This window comes from Primulina eburnea, chromosome 7, assembly GCF_022965805.1.
Source record: "Primulina eburnea isolate SZY01 chromosome 7, ASM2296580v1, whole genome shotgun sequence".
Taxonomy (NCBI): Eukaryota; Viridiplantae; Streptophyta; class Magnoliopsida; order Lamiales; family Gesneriaceae; genus Primulina; species Primulina eburnea.
The window spans coordinates 1,282,834-1,306,843 of NC_133107.1; the positions used below are offsets into that span (position 1 = coordinate 1,282,834).

Here is a 24,010-nt window from a genome sequence, read left to right on the forward strand (position 1 = left end):
TTAAAGTGTCGCATACTTGATTCCTATTAGTCGTAAGTTGGTATAATTATTGAGAAGGAAATGGGGAGCGACAATTGCTCCATCAAGGAGAGCGGTTTAAACATGGTGCTTGGGCTGCTCCACGATATAAAATATTTGAGTTATACCGTTATCCAAGTTATAATTATCGGTAATTCGCTCGATCCCATATTCATACTACAGCTATAGCACATTGTAGATTTAAATGTCAGCTGGTGTAAAATAGAAATCTGGCATCTATGCATACCTCTAATAATTCTTTACAAGCATCCATGGTGAGAAATCCCGCTGTGAAAAATCTTTCGGTGATCATGAATTGAAAAACGGGGAAGAATATGTCATATAGTTTTGAGCGTTGAGAATTTGAACCATCAAGTGGGATGTCATTTTTGAAGGATGTGACGCAATATACTGGTATTATATAATTATTAAGGGTAACATCTTGCTCCTGAAATAAAATCATAAGTAAAAAACCCCACAGAAAATCAAATTCATCTTTTCTCAGCTCAACCATGCTGTATCTGGAAATTGGAATATCCTTTGATTTTTCACTCGCTGCAGATCGGTTCACATTTGAATTCACAGGTACTGCATCCAACACCAGTGCTTGAAGAATCACTGGCCATGCTTCTTCTAAGCATGGTTGTAACTCATTTAAAACAACTGGTGTTTGAATCCCATCAAGGAATGGTTTCCACTGTCGTCACAGAAACAAGGACAGAAAATTCAATAACAAGGGTTATAATTTTTTTCCTGCAGACTTTCTTCCAGTGAAGCAGGCTGAATAAGGAAAGAAGGAAAGTCTCCAAATACCAAGCTTACACTTTCCAAATGTAGATGGAAGCGAACAAAGCAGTAGTCGTTCAAGAGAGAGAGCCAATATGTCCCTAGAATGCTAGAACTCTTTGAAAATAATGGAAGTAGTGCTAGATATTCATCGGGAATTTCATCACCCTGTTTCCTTAAGAAAGCAAACATATAGCATTTGAGAGATGCGTGAACCGTCAGCAGCCTTATTTTGATCTGAAATTTATTGAAAAAGAAAAAAAATGAGCATCTAGCAGAGGCACCTTCACGTTTAATCATTAAAGATTTGCTTCAAAGTTGATGCAAAATCTGTGGCACGAAGCCATGGATATTTTAATAGTCAACTCTCACAAAGACAGAGCTATCGAGATTTATACAAGTATACCTTGCATGAGACCCATTCGGCATAGGAGGGATAGTAAAGGCCATTAAAGTCATCCAAAGGACGTGCAATCAATGAAAATATTCTCTTGACGGCAACTTGATCTCGACTAATAATCCCACTTGTAAGCATCTGGACATTACATGCCACAGCATGTAATCAATAAATGTGAATTCACTTCAGTAAACGAAAGAAAAAATATTGCTGCATTTACACCTTCGTTGCTAGCTGAAGCCCGGCTTCAAGTAGGATTGGGCCTGACAATGAGTCCAATGCACTTCGGACTGCAGATACCAATTGGGCCTGGGTGATTTGATTTTAATCAGTCAACCACTAACAAAGATGTATATTGTGCAGTGGAATAACCACAGCGACTCAAAGAAAAAATATCTGGGAAGACTATGTCATAATTACAAAATTGAGATTTATGGGGAAAATTTTGCATGGAAAAGAAAAGTTAAACCTGATATTGTTCCAGAAGGACGTGGTCTGGAAGATCAGGGTCCAGAGATGCTGCAAACTAATAACCCACAAAAACAAATTAATTCCATGATAATCATTGTTGAAATGCAGCATAAACTTGGCTGATATAATTCTGAATTTAGAAAGAGCCATCGTTAACTATGAAAATAGGAGCATGACTAATAATCAAAAGGGGTATGAACTTGGTCAAAGTTGTTTTAAATTTACTTAAATTACCCTTAGCAATGAAAATAGGAGTATGACATTTAAGCAGAAAGGGGGAGAATGCCAACCAAGACATCAGGATTTTAAACTTGCAAACAAGCAATGTATCGTTTACTTGATTTTGAGAAGCATTTGGATGACATTCATATCAGAAACAAGTGTGCAACCATTTGGCCTCCATTTGGAGACATTTAGCAGTGGAATATCAAAATAACTGGTGCCACTGGGTTGCCAAACTCCCAATCCACAGCCAACTATGCAATTAAGTGAAGAAGCATAAATATCGTGCCCAGAGCTACAGGGTGCAAATAATTGTAACATTAATAAATATCCACACTTTTTAGTCAAAATAAAGCCAGTTTTTTTCTCCAACTAAATCAGTCTCCTCGAAGATTCAAACATTAAAAGCTTAAAAAATCTTGCATAGTAAAATGAATAATGTGCATATAGAGGTAAGAAACATAAAATGCAGCATGAAGTGTAATGTGCCTAGTTTTAATTAACCATCTCATATCAGAAAGTCCAAAATACGATAGAGGCTTCTAAAGAATAACCTTGTCCATGACCGTGCATAGAAGTGACACACCAATTGGCTGCATTTTTTCAAACTGAATGGTGCTTATCTGTAAAAATTGATGCGGTGAATATCAACAATCTAAGCACTTTAATATCCAGAAATTTTAAGCACAGGTATGCAATGGTTTTACATCCATCACCTGGTAAGCAAGAGAAATGAGCTCTTGCAATTGAAGAACCAGCCAGTCTCTGGAAAGTGGTCCTTTAGCAGTTTGCTGTCTTGCCAATAACAGGTCAAAGTGAGCAGGATTTTCACCAACTGCATGCGGAAGATGATTCAGGCACCTAATTCCAAGCATGTTTAAGTGATGGTATATCAGTCAAAGGACGTTACATTATCACAAAGAATAAAAGGCTGCTGTGTAAGAACATTCAGTGACTAAGATGAAAGAAAATAGCTTAATCAATTATATAAAAGGCTGGGTCACATACTCAGCAGCAAAAACTCTTGTTCGATATCTGAGGTGCTTATCTCTATTAAAGTTAAGACCGGTGTATTCCACAACGTAACTTGGAATTGGCGAATTTTTGGAGGTAGAGACCATGTTCTCATCATCTTCGCCAAAATTCAAGCTTTTCTCACCATCCAGCACAATCGAAGAATTCACCAAATTGTTGCTAGTGCTTGTTGCATTACGTCTCGATGATGTAGAAAGAATCTAAATGAATTTGATAAAAATATGGTTTCATCACATAATTTTAAAGATTTTTATCTAGTTGGTTGTGTCAGGCATCCATTTGCTATCACACAAACGAATTGCAATATCAGTATTCTAGTAGGTGAAACTAACCATGTTGCGGCATATCGACAGCCACTGGGATGATCTTGAAGGGCATGAAGCATAAAGCAGTCTCATAATAGTGGTGCGCGCTAACTGACCAATCCTGTGAAAATGTAATAGTGAGAAATATTTCTAAATTATGATAGTGACAGTGTGTGACAATTAAACAGAACCATAAAACTCAGAAAGCCTAGGTACACATCTCTGGATGGCTATAGTTTCAATTGGGCCAAGAAAAAGTTAATATTCACATTCCAATTACAAGAGTAAAATGGACACTGTTCTTATTCAGTGCTCAGCAATTTCAATTTACTTTCTTAAATACATGTTTCATTAATAAGCATCAAGGGATTCCCATCCATATATCAGAAGAAGCATCCCATCCTCAACAACAACAAAAAACAATGCAAGGATAGAGGTGCCTTGATAAAGCCAAATAAATCATCAAAGATATTCACGGAACTATACAAAGGAAAAACATTATAACCTCATTTCTATAAAAGGAACGATAGCCAAAGGCATGAAAAATGAACGCTTCAGTGCCCAATAATGTGCACCAAATATTAATCAATATTATACACGATGCTTGATAAAACTTACTCGGTATTAGTCTCCTCATCCAGCATGTGAAACAAGGTTTCTTCTATTTGTTCATCGATGATGGAAATCTGTAACATGGTCATCGGCATATGCTACTAAATTGTATTCAAACCTTGGAAAACATCATTTAAGCCTCACATCATATTCTTTATTTCAACAAACAGCTTTTGTGGGCCAAGAAAGTGTATCCATATAATTAACTTCGCAAAATTTGGTAGCTATCAGTATGTAGATATGTTATTTTGTTAATGTCCTTTCAAAATCGTTTCAATGATACTACAAGAATGAAGTTTCGAAAAAGCAAGGGGGGAGAAGTGTGCATCTTTCCACTGCTTCAATAAAAAATGTAACAAAGATGGTCATAAAAAATAGTATCTGCTACTAACCGGGTCTTTTTCAATGAGGTGTCGCAGAGTGGACAAAGCTAGATGTCTAAGAGTTGGCTGCCACAATGACAAAGTCTTTTAGAAGCAGTATATGAATCAATCAAACCCTTTGAAGGAGCAATAAATGACTATTACTTGTCGAGAGATCAGAGTTGGGAGGAGAGTTTGCACATGGCAATGCACAGAAACTGCCTGTGGTGCAAAAAGAACAAGCTGTTGTGTAAAACGTACACTCCTGTCCAGATGAGAAGAAAAGGTGGAAATAAACAACTGGTCAGTTAAGATTCAGCACAGATAGTTCACAGCTCAATCAACTCCAAGTGATAGAACATGACACAGAAAAGCCATAATGTTCAGATCCACTGCCAATAAACTATAAAGTAGATTAAATCATTTTTCTTTTTTAAAAACAAACACGATAGTAAATAAATAGTTATGTAGACATACTCGAGAAGTGTTGCCGTTTCTTGGCAGGAGCTGATCTCTGCAATGGCCGACTATGCAAAAAACATCATTTAGGTGAAACTTAGTAATCCAATAGACAAAGTGGAAGGACACGTCCGAATAGAATAAATACATATCTTAAAAGGTATAGAGAATATACCAAAAAGGCAGTCAATAATTTTCAAAGTAATCACTCAAAAGTCAAATTTCACATCTTAGGAATATGAAAAAACAAACCTTACAGCGCGAGAAGAAAATGCTATCGGGGGAAAGTTCAGGACCTATAACAGCAACAATAGCATTTATGAGGCTGCCCACAGCCTGCTGCAGGTCAACTAAACCACTCTCCTCTGACAGGAGGATCTCCATAGCAAGGCCAAGTGTTGTCTGCAATAATAAAACACAAATATAAAAATCTGATGAATGTGACTCAAATTCAAACCCAATTGTTTCGCATCCTAAAGATAGCTTCAACACAAAATCAGCAGTCATGCTTAACAGTTCAAAGTGTAGGATTCCAAAGCAGAACGCTATGTACCCAAACAGTAGCTCAAGAACATAGAACATCACACCAGAAGTAAATACGACACTATCAAGAAGAGTCTGCATTCATATGCCCATTCCTCATATATTTACTAAATCAATGAAAAAATCATGAAAGGTATGAGAAGCAAACACCGTTTATCAAATGCCAATATTTATGATATTCATTAAAAACAATAGTGGATTTGGCTTGCTTATATCCCATTTAAAAGCTTACACAGTTGACACCAACTGCCCAATCAAAAACCACCAAATTCCAAAACCTATATGGAATGCTTTATTCAGGTCAGTCATACAATATGCCTGAAGTAAAAATATTTACTGTGTTGAAGATATTTATATGGAAAAATCACTTTCAGTAATAAAACTTGCAACCATTGGTCGAATGGATTACTTAACACCTCGAGAAGATGAGTTTAAACCCGAAGGAAGCTGCAAACTGTTTGTCCCAAAAATGAAACATTTAAAAAAAAAATTATTTATAGAAAACTAATATTATTAGAATATTTAGAGGTTACACCATATACGCGGATGAGTAATCCGCAACAATGTTACAAGAAGACGTTCCTATATCACAAAGCTATGACATCATCACACAATTGTCACGACCATACAAATTTCCAGTCCCTAACTAAATCTGAAATACATAAATGATTGTACTCTGGCAAATTTGTCGTCCAAGATGCGACTCTGAATTTTATTTTCTCCCAAACTTGTTCGACGGACTCCGACACATCTTCGAATATTCTGTTATTTCTTTCCAACCACCGCTATTTGATTCAATCATTAGGAGATTTCATAATCTATTTGAATAATTTCTTGTTTTTGGTCAAATTACAGCAGCATAAATATAAAAAATACAAACTAAAAAATATGTATAAGAAGGAAGGTCTCCATGCTCATATATACCTGTACGTGTGTTACGTAAGACAAACCAGCAGCTTCAATGGTCAAAATAAGTGCGTGCAAGGACCATATCTGTAGACTAGATATTGGACTTTTGGCAAGTGAAGAGACAACATTCACGGTGGTTGGGACTAAACTCGACAAGGCCATGCCTCCTGCACTGCAAACAATAATGATAAAAGGATATTATCTATTATTTTTGACCGAGTAGAAGACTATTTATTACAGAAGTTGCTAAAGCAGAACAAACAAGAGATACACATTGACCACTATCACTTACCAATTACAATTCCGAAGAAAATGACATATACCTTGGTTAAGGATATGGCAGGACGTCTAAATTAAAGTTGAACAGGTCAACTATTGTTTACAGCAATCCCTCTGTTTCACTGTTTCTAGTTCCTTGACTACGCAACTTTAATATGTTAACTTCTAAGTTTGAGATCAAAAGAAACTTTGTCAAGAATTTGACCCATATATTTACAACGAATGTGAGCACTTTGATGTTTGAGTTTCATAATATTTGTGCGGATGATATTGAAGTAAACTGAACATTCAATGATAAGGACTTGAGAACCAGGTTAGGTTTTAACCCAAGGTATGATATAAGTGTGTATGGTGGTAATCCATTCTTCTGGGCCCGGAAGCAAGGCCAGCTTAGGCAAAAACCAAGAAACTTTTAGACTTTCTAAATCTCTAACTACTTCAGGGTAAGTCGGTAAGAGGCACAGACCCTGTTCACACAAGCAAATGCGGGTATATCTTCATCAAAATTTTCATAGTTACCTGCGATGAATGCAGCCAAGAGCTAGAGAAATTGATCCGGTATAGTTGGAATCTTCAACGCTGGTTACATCACCAAGAAGTAGTTTCGTCTGTTCACAAAATCTAGTAAAAATCATGACATAGATGCTCCATGAGAAATATGAAAGACCATGGCAGAAAAGAGTAAGGGGAAGGCTAAAAGAAAATATCAGGAGTGGGAATGAGTAAGAAGAGACATGGTAAAACAATAAATTTGGAATGTCCAGATTGCATCTATAAGAAGTAATAGAAGAAAGAGAGGTCTGTAAGGAAACGGCAGATTCAGGAGGCAAGAATGAACTTTAAAATCTAGTCCAGATTGTATGTGGAGCGACTGCTTCATAAGCATCAAATCAGCAGCTACCAAATAGACATTAAATCAGATCCAACTGTACAGACAACTACTAATGGTGAATAAATTCTCAAATGAAACTAAAAAAAGGGCAGTAAAGAAATACCATCGAATAACTGAGATACAAATTTGACATTATGACTTGGGCATTGATAAATTATTGTAAAGTCTCCATAATACTTGCCAAAAAACGTAAATATAACATCTTTACAAGAATTAGAAGTACCATCCGGAAAAAGATGAAAGAGGAATCAACAACCACATTACTATGTGAAACTACTACACATGCGAACCAATCGAATTTAACTCACCAATCTGGCAGTGAATATATCATTTCCTAGCCTTGCTAACAAGCCAAGCCCTTCTGCTGACGCTCTACGTTGTGATGCACAAATATCACCTTCAGCTAGAATACTCTGTCACGATTATTGGGTTAATTTCCACCAAAAAAAGAGGGATCAAATATCTGAAAATTTTACACTAAAAGAAGCAGCATAACCTGAAAAATAGCCTGAGCTGCACTTAGTATCTCCATTCCCAAGGGTTCAGGACGTAGAGCAAGCAATGTCTGGAAGACAAGCATAGTCCACATACGAAGTGTTATAATGTAAAAAAATGGGTTGTAATAATGGTTATCATATTGCTATATAACCTTCAGCCCAGCTAGCAACCCAACACATATATTGGTAATACTGGCCGTGTGCCAAATTTGTTTTTTCCCAGCTTTCAAGCATTGATCCATCATGCCAATAAATTTGAGCATCCCGTTACTATCCTGTGAGAATTCCAAAAAATAAACACAACAATCAGCCCTTTCTAACTAGACTGGCACACATGAATTCAAACACAAAACTCACAACGAATTAAACTCTCAATAATTTAACTTACCTGAAAAGCAAACATAGTTCCGAAACAGAGGAGCATCTGATTCACCAACATCTTGCTTATAGTCTCAGGCTTCATGATCATTTACATGTAACCAAATCAGCGAGTCAATAAAAATGAAATTTGACGAGTTATCAACCTAGGCGTGAATTAGATCCTCAATGAATTGGCAATGCACTTTTACCTGAGGAAAACTAGGAAGCTCATTCTCCCATACACAAGTCAATACGCCGTCTTTTCCTCCTAGAAATGAACGTAGCTCGTCTTCAAACCAATCCCTGCGAAAGCATAAATGGCAAGTACAAAATGAAGAGGGCTGGAAAAAAGACTTCATACGTCTTAGAAAAATGGTATGAATCCTGAGATTAGAATGGAGTAGGAGCATCTGTCCAAAAGATAAATTCAGAAAAAATGTATGAGGGCGAAGATTAGACCTTCCAGGAGTCCAAGGGCCCAACCATGCGTCTCTCTTGTCTAACAACATCATCAAACAGGAGCTTTCCTCGCATTTAGAAGCTTCCCTGTTTCATGATTCAATATAAAAACCATATAAGATTAAATTAGTTTAAGAAACAATCAAATCTGTGCAGCAAACAAATTTATAAAAAGAAGCAAAATGCCAGCATGACAAGGCAAAAAGGGGAAACTGAGCATAGATATTAATCGATTGAAATTACCTAAAGGGCGTAGTACATATTTGAATGATATGACCATGGTCACTTTTATATAAAGATGGATCTGAGAGGGCTTGATATGTTAGCAACACCCGGACGATAAACAAGCTCATTAAAGGTTTAGTTCCAGGTCGTTCATTGTCCACTACCTGTGATATATAGGACAATGCCCTAATCCATACAAACAAAAAATCAAATTGTCAATAGAAGTTCCTAGATGGGACAAAGAAAATCATAGCTAATAGGATACCAAAAAAAGATGAAAATTTTCCAGAAGTATTATACCGATTAAGATATAAAAGAACTGGCTGGAGTAAAATTCTTCTGTTTATGGCGTCAGAAGCAAGAAAACATTTTATAAATGAAGTGAGCGCATCCATGGCAGCAGACCACATGCTGTAGAGGAAAAGTTACTCTATAACCAAAATTGATATGATAAAAGATATTTACAAGTAAAAATTAACAATTGAGGTAGAGATGAAAAAAGTTGCAGAACAACGAAGACTACAGCACAATAGAAATATAAGCTGTGATGAGGGACATTGAAAGAAATACATATTCCAAGTTATATGCTAATTAAATCTACATCTTGAGTTTAAAGATATCAAGTTATGCAGATGCATTCTATGTTACCAAAGGCCAACGTACCAGATGGAACTAAAATACTGCTCAAAATATGCTAGTCAAAAAACAACTCAAAACTATTTGACTAAATATGAGGATTAAGTGTGAAGAATGAAGAAAGCTTCGATTAAGGCAAAAAATGAGAAAAACGGTCAACCAAAGTTTAACCACATTAAGCGCAAAAAATATGATTAAGCCTTATCTTCTAAAAAAAGTAAGTTAACTTTTATTTTTTATTTTTTTTAAATTAACTTTATTATTTTGTTGATAAAAGATAAATTCTAAATTTTAAATATTTGATAATATAAATTTTTTAAACGAAAACCATTAAAGCCATCGAAATATTCTTTAATAGTTACTTTTTAAAGTAAATAATTTCTACGATTTATTCATTTATTCTTAAATTATGTATGCTTATGTGTACTTTAATATTTTAATTGACTTGATATAATTAAAATAATAGTAAAAAACTAAAAAAGTTTTTTTTTTTATATAAGAAATGATATTTTACTAATGATAATGTAAGAACAAATTACATCAGTGGACTAGTGGTCCACAAGTTTATTATATCTCTCTTAAACTTGTAAAACTTGAATCCTAACCTTAATGCTATGTCATGCTTCGCAATTTTCAGAATCTTACTATATACTCTCTCTAAAGTAAAGATTGTGAATGACAAGAGTTCACTTCCGTATAGTTTGTATTAGATAAAGTTACTTGCTGGCCATTGTTTACCATTAAAATGTGCTAAAGCCACCTCACAGCCCTCATATACGAATCAGATTTTAATTCTAAGAGTCTTGCATAAATTTTCACCATTATTACATAGTTTTCATATATTTTTAATCCATTCATTCACTCTATAGAAACACAAAGACCAGAAAAAACAGTCAAGAGTGTTCGGGACCTTCTACTCATAAGTTACTGCAGTAGTTATAGCACAAAATATATGAGAATAAATTTTTTATCACATCCTAAGTGGTACACAATATTAGGTCAACCATTCTGTTTCTCTGATCGCATAAATGATTCAGGCCCCAACCTAGTTCTGTGATTGCTTGAGTGCTACACACCAAAGGCTTCCTCATGGACAACACATCCAATGTTGAAGCATCTCAAACCATGAGGTGAGAATACCCAAGGTAAAAGATGAAGCAATAATATACATCATTAAACTCACCATATTTCTGATGCGAGATCTTGGGATTGATTTATGTGTTGTCTAGGATTCCGACTAAATGTTGGAGCCCATAAGGAAAGGATATCAAAAACCTGGTCTTGAAGCTCCTGCAACCATCAAACTACAACCTTTGAGACAGAATTTCCACTTATAACTACAAAAGTAGATCAACAAGCATTGACCTCCATTGACATTGATGACAGGAGTGAAGACAGAATTGTCCATCCAGCCTCTTTTTCAACAGCAGCTGCTGCAGGGTTCCGGCCGGATTCCATCAGCAGCTTCTTGCAAACATCAAGTACAGAACTGGGCAATCTACATCAACCACATACCACAACAAGTAAGAGATGTAAAAGGCAAAACGGTTATTTATGAATGGATTCGTCTGGTGTTTTCAAGTTGACGTCATCTTAGAAGACTTATACAACTTCCACTTAGAAGATGAAAAGATGAGCCAATGAACTCTAGAAGTGGACATCACGACGAAGGAAGCAAGTTACAATGTAACAAAGTACGCCAACACATTCATTACACTGTCTTAAAGCACCTTGGTGCACAATGGAAGTAATTAAAGCATAAGAGAGGAGAATCATGTGAAGAACCAAGACTCAACCTGGCTGGATATCCTAAATGTAACTTCCGAGAAATTGACACGAGTGAAGCCAAAACTGCAGCTTGCCCATGTAGAGACTCAAGCTCCTCTTTGAAATTAGATGCCTGGAAATTATTGGAGGTCATTGTGTACATCATCATGACCAACACAATTACCAGACCCCACCAAACTGGGGAAAATGGTAGTTTGAGCCCAAAAAAAATAAATAGAACAAAGGCAAAGTAATTCCACATTTCATGTTTTCTTCAATAGCTTTGTGCAAATATTTCTTATGTAAATAACAGATTGGTGGTTAAAAAAGCATGCAGTAGTGTCCAGTCCTTCCAAAATGAAGAAAATTTAGTTCAATGCCATCAATATTAATCTTAAGCTTTTAACATGAACTATAGTGCTTTATTAATACGTGTATCACATCTCGTCAAAGTATAATGTTTAATTACTTTTCCTTGAATAAGTTGCAATATAATATCACATTCCAATGGATGGTAACTCATCCCTAAAGTACATTGTCGAGGCTTCAATGTCTATTGACCAAATATGGTAAACTAGGCTACAATCAATAATTTTCCATTTCTTCCTTAACAACCCTACATCAACTCGGTATAAGGTCAGTTTTGGATACACAAGTCATAACATATACAAAAATAAATAAATCGCTTATTTAATCTTGTTTTTTCTTAGAGTTTGTCTCAAAAACAAAACAGCTTTGATGTTTGGATAAAGCAATGAAAATGAGTTTTTTTTTTTTTTAAACGAGAGGTTGAAGCAGAAGTTCAGAAACCATATTTTCCAACTTCAGGAAAAGAGCTTTTAGAAGCACTTTTTATTAAAACTTCTCTATTCCAGTGCCATCATACCGTAAGCAAATATATCAAACGTGAGTACCAAAATATTGAATTTACGATTCCAAGAAGTTATAGGGCATGCATGACCTATTCAAATTCAAAGTATCCACCAGACAAAGGGCAAAGTGAGGAGGTGAAGTAAAAGTGAAAAAAATGAAGTAAAAGGACATCCAACATGTATTTATGAACACAATTGAGAGCACTGGGCCATGTTTCTATTCAGCGACCTCATTAACTTGACCACAATCTAGTACAAATTCAGTTTCATCAGTGCAGCCTTGAGAACACTTTATATTCATATCAGTTAAAACTATAATATCATCTCTCTTTTAGTGTTGATTTTTAATTGTGATTTCACTCCCTATTTGGATCAAATTTACTCACTCGATCTTTAATAGCAGCTGTTTGTACTGCATCTCCCTTTATGATTCAAGTTCACTTACAAAAGTTAGAACATCAATTCTAAATGAGTTGGGTGTGGGAATAGTGAACTGCGTTATCAGAAATAACAGATGAGAATTCCAAAATGACAGCAGGAAAGTTGCATGTTCCAAGAAGCCATAGAACATATAGTGAACACAGGGATGGTAAATTTTACCTTCTCAAAGGAAACATTTTCTCTGGCTGCACAAAGCATCGTCATGGCATAAGAAATCAAGCCGCCAACACAGGAGGGATCAACCTCAGCCAGAGCACGAAGAGTTAAGGCAGCTTCAACTCTTACCTACAAAAAACTTTGTTTGTCATGAATTCATGATTGAAGAACTAGATACATCAAGAGAAAGTACAGAGAGCACCAAAGAAAAATAATCATCTAAAAAAGCTTACCAGCGGGGAATAATGGGAAAGAGCTGCAACAACTGTGTCATCAAGAACTTCCTTGAACTCAAGTGGAACCTGCAGTTCAACATATTAAAGAATTTATCTTAGCAAAACTCTAATATAATTAGCATTATGTCAAAAACACATATTAAGCTTGTTTAATTTAAAGAAATTGCTCAAAGTCAACTGTAAAGAAAAAAAAGGTGCACCGGCTAAATAGGGAGCACAAAGTCATTGCAAGAGAAGGGAGTAGACAAAGATGTGGTGCCCAAAAAAATCAGTATGCAAGATTAATTAAAAAAATCAATCATAGAGAAGCTACAAAAAAAGAGCCAAAAAAAAGCACATCACCTCTCCCAATGTTTTTAAAACATAAGAAAGAGTTCTTAAAGTGGCGACTCGCATGGAAGGTGTGAAATCAGGTGACTGAAGCTGCAGAATATAACATGGTCAGTCTCCAAGTATGAGACCAACATTATAAGTATCCCACAAATAATACAATAGTGTGGTTCACATAACAAACCTGCTTGCCAAGAAAAACCAAAAAGCCTCTCTGAGTAGGTTCAGTCATTTGATCAGTCACACCTATTCGCAGAACATACAGTACACATGCCTTCAAATTAACAAGAGAAAAATCAAGATCCTGATCATCACGAGTTTGCTGGATTGAGATATAGGAATATAATCCACCAAAAAGAGATGCCAATTAAAATGTGTGATACAATAAACAAAGCTTGAGCTAAGCAAGACATGCAACTCAATCTGTAGACTGCAATGCGCGATTGACAAAAGTAAGGTTTCTGAAACGTTAACAAGTAGACAAAGTTGCCTACATGTTCATATCGGATGGGGAAAATATTGGTAGGCACTAACATTTAAACCATCTAAAGTTATCCCAAGTTTCAATGAATCAATAACCTCAAATTTATCAAAACTTTGAAAGAATATCTCATACAGGCTATTCTACCACGATAATAATCACTATCAATCGCTGAGTTTTTTTGGCCTTATCTTTACAAGAAAATGGAGAACAATTCAAATAAATTGTGGCACACACTACCTGATCGAATTCTATGCGCTTGAACAAGTAGCCTCTTTTTTTCCAAATATAAGTTTATTCCTATGTGAATCTATGAAGAACGTAAAAATTGTTCTTTATGGACATATTTCATAAGACCACATAGTCCATGAGACAAACTTTTTTTTATATATATAAGAAACTTGATAATATTAATAAGACATGATAGTGTTTCTTTTACATAATAGTGTTTCTTTTCCCAGTCAATATCTTTAACGTTTGGTATTTATCAACCTTATATAAATTTAAACCTTCTATATGAATCTCTTGCCTTAAATTGTGCATGAAATTGTTCCAATATAATATTTAAAATCACTTGAATCTTATTTAATAGTTCGTGCTAAATCATTGAATTTCTTTGACATCCTTTTTTACCGTAGTTTACATTTTAATTTATATCTCATCCAACTTCATCGCAATATATTTTCCATCGTACACATACCATCTTTCGCCTATACTCCTAAGTTTATTGATAAATGTTATCACCACAACGTAATCTTTATATTCATTTTGTAATTCAATTTATTTTAGTGTGGCAACTAAATTGTATAATCATGTACTTGAATCCAAGTACGACTAAATTGACAACAGACTTACTCGGTCTTAATTTTTCTCGACACAATACCACTTTGTGAGTGGGAATGATCCAAGACATGATATCCCTCATGTGTTCAATCTTCCTATTCTAAACAATTGGAATATTGTTCACTCAATCCCAACATATCATCTCATGGTTCATTCAGATCAATTGATTTTGGATCAAATCAAAAGTAACTAGGACTTTCCACATATGAGAATCACCTTTGTGCATTTTCTACTTGATATATTAGTAATAAATGCCATAACTTAGAGGTAAGAAATTATCGAAAAAGCAACCCAGATTTCTATCAGCTCATAGCTTGAATCCTATCACTGGAATTCAAACAATTAAAACTTAAACCAATAGAGGAGATCGTAGCACCCGAACAATATTTTAGTGTCCAGTAATTAACTTTTATGGTGTTGTATGTTTATAATAAAATGCTTTAACAATTTAACTTAATGTTTTCCTAAATTAATCAAGATGGTGCTTTATTAAGTTGTACCAAACTTCTAGTTTCACAGTCTGGGTAATCTACCGACCTCGGAGGTGATGCAAAAAAAGTGACCCTCAATTGCTATGAGTCCCAATTGGTGTGTGTTGTGTAGGAATGAAGTGAAAACGCAGGATCATATGCTAATTCATTGTGCATTCACGAACGGCTTGTGGACTGGAGCTTTGAAAGAACTGGAATTGGTTTTGGGTGGTGCCTAAGTCGATGACTGATTTATTCTCTATGGATCTAGGACAACTAACAGGTACGAGGGGAAGAATTTTTTGGCAAGTGGTGGTGCAAGACATATGCTGGACAGTATGACTAGAAAGAAACCCCTAAAACTCAAGACACATCAACAATATATTAATTTTCAATCTCTAAATAAGCCTATAATCGAGGGCATAGCATAACTCTTCATGCCTCATAATCCACAAAGAAACCCACAACTTGATATTTTCCCAACACATTACACTCGATTCCACTATATCTTCGAAAATTATCTTGTTCCTTTGTAGCCAAACATACCAGCAAATATAATGAACCACCACCATCCAATGCACTATCTCCCTCCTACCAAGGTCGCGCCCTAGATCAGCCACAAATAAATCCTTCGTTGTCCTCGGAGTTACCCAAACCAGATTCATCTCCTTCAGAGCTCTATGCCAAAGGCATCTCGTGAATGGCAATGAATACAAATGTGGTCTTATGTCTCCACCTCATGCCGACATAGCACACACCAACTTGGGCAGTGATAACCAGTACTTGATATATTGTTATGCAAATATGTTCATGGCAAAAATATGAAAATAAACTAGATGTTACTAATAGAAGGTTGTGTTAACAAAGACGAAAATAAAGTAGATGTTACTAACAGAAGGTTATGTTTGAGTTGCATATATGAAAATATAATTGGTATACAAAAAGATTTGATAAAGATACCAGTGCTTGAGCATCAGTCGATGTATCTGAGTGAAGCATATCCATAACCTGCAGAGCATAGTCTTGCAGTTCACTGTCTGGGTGAAAATACTTCAAACAAATAACCTGCAAACAAAATTTCAAACAGCTGCAGATGTGATATCATCTAACATGAAGATTTTATAATACTTTAACGGATGCTCAGTTTCACAATTTCCCACGTCACTATGCAACATATGCTTCTCAATTGCTTTCACATGATAATAATTTAGTTTTATATGTTTTCAATCACTATTTGTTTAACTAAATCAGAATTATAATTTCCACCAAACCTTAAAAAATATAGAGTGAGGCAGTTATCAAAGCCTTGGTCCCTTTGATTATCGATATTTTGCCTGGAGGATATTTCATTACACTTAAAGAAATAGTGAGAAGTTGGAATTGAAATTGCTCTCCGATGTAATTTAGATGTCAAAATATCCGGCCGCCCATTTGTAATCTACGGTAGATGTCAATACACTTGAAACAAAAGGGAAATAGAAGTTGACATTGCTTAGATTCCAATAAATTTGTAAAGATCACATCTAGGGGTGAGCAAAAACTAAACCAAACCCCAAGCTGATAATCCAAACCAAACCACAGTTTGGTATGGTTAATATCTATCACAGTATGAATCGGTTTTAAAATCAATCACACCGGAAAAAGTTTGTTTGGTTTAAAGTTTAGATTAAAAAAATCCAAATCAAACCGATTTTATACACATAAAAATTGTATCATGGACTTTGTTAAAAACTCAAGTTACTAAGATTTTTTAAATTACAAAAACATCGTTTGTTGTAATTGATTTTGCTTTTAAAAAAAAATATTTATTTTCTTCTCTACTTTTTAAGAGATGTTTGTCGATATAGGTTATAACAGATGAATGTGAAGTTTTTTTGAAGCTAAAGTAAATCATTTTGAGGATTTATATTTTTTATACTAAATTTGTAATGTCATATGCTATAGGGTCAAATGCTTTTAATAACTATATGTATATTGATGCTTGTTTATTTATGATAGCTAAATCAAAGTTTAATTTGCCTATTTCTCATTTTGTTCATTTTGATAATGCATCGTCTACTCAATCATGGGACTTCCATTTTAGAAGGGAAGTCAGAGATGTAGAGCTTTTTCAGTTGTCCGAGTTATTACGTGTGTTAGAGAGCACTAGATTGATTGAAGGGGTAGATAAATTCCGGGTATAGAGAGGGGATTCTTCTGGTTTTTTTTCGGTCAAATCATTCTTCGAGTCTTTTTTTCCTCATACTAGTTTTCCAGTTTTTCCTCTATTCAATCAAATTTGGAAGGTTCCAGTTCCAAAAAAATCAGGTATTTTCATGGACAGCGACTCAGGGTAAGCTACCGACCTCGGAGATGATAGCAAAAAAGTGGCCCTTAATTGCTATTTGCCCAAATTGGTGTGTGTTGTGTAGAAATGAAGCAGAAACTCAGGATCATATGCTCATCCATTGTCCATTCACGACCGGATTGTGGGCTACAGCTTTGCAAGAAAAAAGGATTTATTTTTTATGGATTTAGGACAGTTAACTGGCAAGAGGGGAAGAATTTTTTCACAAGTCGTGGTTCATTCCATATGCTGGATAATATGGCTGGAAAGAAAAGAAGAATTTTTTATGACAAGGAAGAAAATAGAGAACTTTGTTGGGAAAAAATCAAGATCACAGTAGTTATGTGGATCGGAACTCATGATGACTTCAAGAATGTCTCGATATTAGATATATTGCGAGACTGGGCTTTTGTGTATCATTAAAACATCCTTCGTCATATGTACTTCATGATGTAATGGACCACTAGTCCACTGATGTAGTTTGTTCTTATCATAATCATTAATAAAATAACGTTTCTTATATAAAAAAAAGTTTAAAATCGATCATCCAAATTATAATTTTTTATCAAAAGAGAAATATTTGATCCTATACGTAACAACCATTTGAAAAGGAATTAAATCTCTATCACACAATGATCACATATTTTCACGCACAATTCTAAAAGTATCTGACTGGAATTAATATATATTTTATGTTGTAATAAAGGGTTTGTAAATCAAGTTAAGCTCACTAGCTACCAACCTGTAAAAGGCAAACCCACGATAAGGAGAGGCCAACTCGTATATCCTTCGAACGAGGTCCGCTAACTGCAAGTTACAATTGGTCATAAACATATAAGCGAAAATAAAATTTAGACTTCAGCAAATAAAGAAATGTAAATACAGAAGCAATCACTAAATAATATTAACATATTGCCAGACTTGAAGATTCAAAAAGACCAATACATGAATTTTTTTATTAGAACAACGGGATTTAAATAAGCAGACACTTTTTTTATAGGAAATAATACTATATTAAATAATTAAAAACTAATAATTACAAGAAGCGGACATGTGATCCGCACAGAAAATTAAAAAAACGTAAGCCTTGATCGTATGAAAATAAGCAGGCACTTTTTATTATGATCAAACTATTGATTGTTCTTTTGAGGAGGGGTAAAAATTTTTGAGACGTGGTGGTTCACTGTTTGAGTTGGTCCATGTGGATGGAGCGGAATAGGAAGATCTTTGAAGATCAAGAAGACTCGACCTAGGAGTGTTGTGACAAGATTAAATTCAAGGTTTCATGCTGGAGTTTGAGAAATGTAAAGTTCAAATCGTTCTCGGTCTCATATTTGTATCGAAATTGAGGTCTAGTATTATGTTAATCTATTTTGACTATGGATCTCACTTCGTTTTATGTGGACCTCTGGTACGCTTTTTGTAATTAATTTTGTCAACCAATATATTATTGTTTCTGATAAAAAAAACTATTGAGTGTTCTTTTCTTCCAAGTTCCAAGACCATCATGTTTCTTACTGTCTTATTACCAAAAGAAAGTTGGCTACCAGCAAATTCATAACCATCACCTCAAATATTAGTTATTCCAACAAAAGGCAACCTTGAGCAGAAATAGCCACATATTTGCCAAGGCAGCGGAAGCATATCGGGAAGCTAATTTGCAGAGATATACATAGCGCCCTAACGACGAAATATTTCAATGTCCATAAAAAATCCTCATGTTTTTTACCGATTCTTTAAAATCTAGCCCAGACTCGCAGTTGGACCACAACCTCATCTTGCCTTCATTCCTAGATAGCCTAGACCGAAAACCTGACAAGTTCGCCCCCAACGCTCAGCATCATCAGAACTATTAGACTTAGTAGGAGAATTCACGAAACTGAAAACTTTTTAACACTTCTGATAGATTAACTATAATCTCACAAACTATAGTTCTGTACAGTTCTTTTGCAAATAAATTCAAATTAGTCAACAAGACCTAGTTTTCGAAAATCTATAGGTGTCTGTACCTTTTATAAATGGAATGCATAAGTGCTTCTGCAAGCCACCTTCAAGTTTCTTGGGAGCGACATGACTTTTTCCTCGTGGTTGCACCTAACATATGAATGATAAAAAATTAGAGAGGTGCGAGATAGAACCAAGTTGAGAACAAAGATTCATACCTGTGCATCAGGATTCATTCCAAGAGCCAGCAATGCTCCTAAAGCTTCGGCAAAAGCATCCCTTACAGATTTCACCGGATCCTCAAGGGCCTACAACAAATAGACTTTATCGCTTCCTATCTATAGAAAGAATCAATACTAATAAGATAAATAAAGAGAGAACATGATAACATCAGAACCTTTACACAAAGAGACAAACAGTTCTCAAGTTCTCCAAGTCCTATTCCTGGTCCACCAATATTCGCAAATGACTTGAGGCATTTTGCAGCAGCTATTCTAACACTAAAACATTTATCTACAACTCCTATCCGTGTAATCGCACGAAAGGCCTCTGTATAAGCTGCAGAATTAGCACTCCCACCAGAACCTTCCAAAGCATTGCGAAGCATGTGTAAGGCCTCTTGTCTCACAAAATCCTAGAGCACCCAGCAGTTAGGTAGGATATTCATGGCTATTTAATGAAATTCATATTGAGAATAAATAATAACACTTTTATCATGTGACATATTTCAGTTGAAACAAATCGGAGAAGCATCACAAATAAAGCTTTCAATATCTAAACTCTGGAATTAATGATGAAACACATTGAAATTTGCAAGAAAAGAAAAAAATAACTTTCTGACGAGTCATTTCATTATTCATTCTCCCCAACTGTGTGCATGAACTGTTATAAGGAAACAAGGTAACTTAAATCAGATTCATCTCAGTGCCTGAGTTTTTTAATGTTTGTCAACCCGTCTAAAGAAATAAAATGCGGCTTCATTGCAGAAGCGAGGAGAATGAAAAGGCTTCATTGCATAAATTTTCGCATTTAAGGATTTGGACCAGTTTGATGAGAAAAATGATGCTGACCAAGGTGTAGAAAGTATCAGAGTATGACCAACATTTTCTTCCTAAAGAGGAAACAAATCACGGACAATAAATAAACTAACGTTGTGCGACAACTTTACGTCAGGCCCAGATTCTCAATGTACAATTCCGCAGCCTCAGATTTTAAACCAAAGGATTTTAGAACTTTTAAAATTTAAAAAAAATGTAATTACATCACAATTTAATTGCACAGTGTCAAAAAAGTAAAAGATGAAAAGAGGTTAACATTACTCCAAACTTTTGTTTTGAATAATATCAAGAGAATTTGAGGGCCAATTGAACGCAGAAAATTTAAATAATGTATGTTCTTAAATAATGCCAGAAGGAAGGAAAAAATTATTTCCTGTAAGAAGTAACAAAAAAGGAAATATTTTATAAGAAACATAAATAATATTACTGAAAATGCATGAATTAAGGAAACCCAGCACTGAGATAATCAATTTTATACCGCCTAATGTAAGCAACTGTTCACTGCAGAGATTCGCAGGGAAGAGAGAGTGTAAAGAGGGAGCAACGTGTAAAAGAGAAAACATGCTTTTACTCAAAAAATTCCAAATCTACATTACACCATCTAACTCTACATAAATGACATAACAAGTCAGGTTTCAATCCTGAGTTTAATTAAGAGATAGCAAGGTTCACTCACTGTGATGTCCTTGAAAATAATTCTTGATTGACATAAATTGTTCAACAAAATCCAATGTCGGTTCTATCCTATAAGACATAAAAAAATCATTTTCGTTTGAAATTTCTCACATCTATCATCTATGGAAGATCGAAAGGTGACAGGCTAGTGTTGAAAAGGCTTCAGTCTTCACCACAAAAATCCTTGAACCACATACAACTCAAACAAAACTTTATTTTATTTTCTTTTCTTGGAGAGGTGCACGGAGGAGAGGAATTCTTCCGCGTTCTCTAGCTTCAACAACCTTCTGTTGCCGAAAGAAAACAAAAAGAACTTGTATGTGTGACATGAGTAAGGCATACATATATGCTTCAAATGTGACAGATTAAACAAATCTATGCAGGTTTTGTTACCCCGTGTTTCCAGAGCAACAAATATTGACTACTCAATGTCAATATAAAGCATAAAACAGCTACTTTTCTTCCTCGTTAGATAAAATGGATGATGTTATAGGAAAGAAAGTTAAAAACTACTTGATTAAAAAGGGATTTAAAAAATACCTCACTAAATTTTAGAAGCTTTACAACAATATTAGTTGTTTCAAGAAATCCAGAAACAATCCGTCTTCCAAAGCAGCGATACAATTCTCCCAAGCATTGGGCAGCACCTAAACCAGTATCCAGAAAATGACAATAATGAACACTTCCCTCAAATACTATTACCCAATTTTACGATCAAAACATATTTGGCATAATAACAATGCCTTTTCATAAAAATGTAAAGAACATATCATCAACCATATGTTCCCCCAGCGGCCAGCCTGCTATAAAATGATTATTCTCAGGGTCGGGATGCTGTTTTCAACATTTGTGCTGGATGATGGGGCAGAGTGAAATTACAAAAAACTAGCGCAAGAACAGTAATCCAGTGTGGCTACAAGTTATTGCTTTTTGGGGGGAAATAATAGTTGCTGAATGCAGGATACAGGATGTTGGGTTCTACACACCAGCTACCTATGAATAGCCTAAGAAAAGAAAGAAACTAGCAAGGAGTTCAGAAAGCCAAGGCCATAACTCATGCATAACCACGAGCCCATAACAGTAAGAGTGCATTGGTCATATTAGTGCATCAGAGTAAGGGTTAGCAGAGAAACCAAACCACAAGTTTGAATCGGTTTTAGAATTAACCAAACCAAAAAAATTGGTTTGGATTCAAAGTAGAGTTAAAAAAAAATTCAAACCAAGCAGACCATATTTTGGGCCCTGAAAATCTATTCATAATGATAATTAAGCAAAAAAAGAAACCTAAAAATAATTTAGAAAATTTATTCATAAGTATAATTTATTAATGATAATATCATTGTCACGCATTACATTAGTAAATGCTTTAATGTTTAAATGTGTACTGATATTTGTTTACTTACAATATCTAGTTTATAAATTTTAAATTTTATTTTAAATTAATCAAAAGATTTCATGTGAAAATCCATCATCCAAATCGTGCCAAAACAAAAATCTGTGTCCTCCAGTTTTGTTTGTTTTCTAATTTTTAATGGCTAGGTTTAATTTGCTATTTAGTAAGACCGATAAACTTGGTTTGGTTTGAGTTTCTATCAAAACCCTAATTAACCGGTATTGGCTCACCCCTATATTAAAAGCACAACTTAACGACATGATGTATCGAAAAGTTTAAAAAAAAAATGGCCTCACTGCAATAAAACCATCTCTCAGATATGTTCTAACTTGTCTACATAACAAATAACAAGAAAAAATTCATTATGGGTAAAAAAACAAATTTGGTACTAACCAGAAACTTTTTGAGCCTCACTCTTCTTTCCATCAGAAAGAAAACCCTGCAGGCTGCTTGCTCTAGAGTATATTGAAATCCCATCACCCTTCGAGATTATCTTTGCCATTGCCACTGATGCCAAATGTCGCACTGGCCTACGAGCTCCGAGCACAAGTAGAGTATACAGAGTGTCCTCACATTTCCTTTGCCAAAGCAGTATGGATTCCTGAAATGTTGGAACCTATGATCAGATGTCTGAAGCCCTCAATTTCACAAGCACCAAAAATAAGAGAACCATAAAGAATTTAACCCCTACAACATGAGGAAGTGCTGGGAAATAATAGATTGAAATAAAAAGGACAACATTAAAAAGGATTTAAAAGGGCATTGATACAGAATGTTTTGATCAAGATAGACCAAACACCTCAAAAACATTTTTCTCAAAAATTAAAACCCTTATGGCTTTACAATCATTCACCCGACCACCGGCCAAGATGTCATAAAAAAGAAACCTACATCTTGAGATTCCAGCAATGTTAATAATATAACTCTATTACAAGCTGTATGCAATTCATTGTAATTTTCTTTTAATATCAACAAGTAACTAAGACTAATCTCATTGAATTTCACGCTGAAACAGATGCATTTTTTCCTTCAACAACTCAAAAACGACACAAACGCAAGACAAAGACCGTAATAAAGCTGAGATTTTTTTAAAACAAAAAAAGAGGACCTTTTTAGGCCAATTAGATACCGAAATTTCTCAAAAAAAAAAAAAAGCAGGAAGAGAAGTAGGCAACACCACATTGAGCACAAAACTTAAATAAGCTAAGAGGTGATCAAATACAACCTTGGGCTCCTCTTCAATTGCCGATATTAGATCAGACAAAAGATCAAAACAGAGAAGTGGGTCCGGAGGCTTATGAGCGGCAGAAGCCACGATTGATTCGAGCTGCGCTACCAGCACTCCGAATCTTGACAAAGGCACGTTCTCTCTCACGAAATTTTTCGCCATAGCCTTGCTCATATGCGAGATGTATTGGCGTCTGCCACACTGAGGAAAATATGAGGAGAGAACAGAAATGCTTTGTCTTCTTTCTGGGAATTGCACTATATTTCAGCTATACTGCTCGTCTTTTTTTCGGCGATGGATTCTGGGAAGAGAGCTTATGTTTA

At 35.1% G+C, this 24,010-nt stretch overlaps 1 protein-coding gene across 2 annotated transcripts in view; it reads right to left on the reverse strand.

Moving 5' to 3' along the window:
- Positions 1-24,010, reverse strand: part of LOC140836402 (protein SWEETIE) — a 34,900-nt gene extending 10,890 nt beyond the window's left edge. Inside the window, exons 1-39 of one of the 2 annotated variants that reach the window (XM_073201888.1) lie at positions 23,685-24,010; positions 22,853-23,060; positions 21,607-21,713; positions 19,731-19,967; positions 19,552-19,641; positions 19,399-19,483; positions 18,132-18,196; positions 16,024-16,128; positions 13,454-13,543; positions 13,282-13,362; positions 12,937-13,005; positions 12,707-12,832; positions 11,264-11,367; positions 10,833-10,965; positions 10,651-10,757; positions 9,132-9,242; positions 8,850-9,017; positions 8,607-8,693; positions 8,357-8,450; positions 8,176-8,244; positions 7,940-8,062; positions 7,787-7,855; positions 7,599-7,703; positions 6,918-7,006; positions 6,135-6,291; positions 4,920-5,069; positions 4,686-4,735; positions 4,374-4,473; positions 4,239-4,295; positions 3,853-3,920; positions 3,262-3,355; positions 2,903-3,129; positions 2,611-2,755; positions 2,449-2,517; positions 1,671-1,727; positions 1,424-1,510; positions 1,211-1,339; positions 841-1,041; positions 266-715 (exon numbers count right to left, since the gene is read on the reverse strand). In XM_073201888.1, coding sequence (XP_073057989.1) covers positions 266-715; positions 841-1,041; positions 1,211-1,339; positions 1,424-1,510; positions 1,671-1,727; positions 2,449-2,517; positions 2,611-2,755; positions 2,903-3,129; positions 3,262-3,355; positions 3,853-3,920; positions 4,239-4,295; positions 4,374-4,473; positions 4,686-4,735; positions 4,920-5,069; positions 6,135-6,291; positions 6,918-7,006; positions 7,599-7,703; positions 7,787-7,855; positions 7,940-8,062; positions 8,176-8,244; positions 8,357-8,450; positions 8,607-8,693; positions 8,850-9,017; positions 9,132-9,242; positions 10,651-10,757; positions 10,833-10,965; positions 11,264-11,367; positions 12,707-12,832; positions 12,937-13,005; positions 13,282-13,362; positions 13,454-13,543; positions 16,024-16,128; positions 18,132-18,196; positions 19,399-19,483; positions 19,552-19,641; positions 19,731-19,967; positions 21,607-21,713; positions 22,853-23,060; positions 23,685-23,861 — 4,740 coding nt within the window. In that variant the 5' untranslated portion in view covers positions 23,862-24,010. The remainder of the gene's footprint in view (positions 1-265; positions 716-840; positions 1,042-1,210; positions 1,340-1,423; positions 1,511-1,670; positions 1,728-2,448; positions 2,518-2,610; positions 2,756-2,902; positions 3,130-3,261; positions 3,356-3,852; positions 3,921-4,238; positions 4,296-4,373; positions 4,474-4,685; positions 4,736-4,919; positions 5,070-6,134; positions 6,292-6,917; positions 7,007-7,598; positions 7,704-7,786; positions 7,856-7,939; positions 8,063-8,175; positions 8,245-8,356; positions 8,451-8,606; positions 8,694-8,849; positions 9,018-9,131; positions 9,243-10,650; positions 10,758-10,832; positions 10,966-11,263; positions 11,368-12,706; positions 12,833-12,936; positions 13,006-13,281; positions 13,363-13,453; positions 13,544-16,023; positions 16,129-18,131; positions 18,197-19,398; positions 19,484-19,551; positions 19,642-19,730; positions 19,968-21,606; positions 21,714-22,852; positions 23,061-23,684) is intronic. The other variant, XM_073201887.1, reaches the window with a different exon arrangement.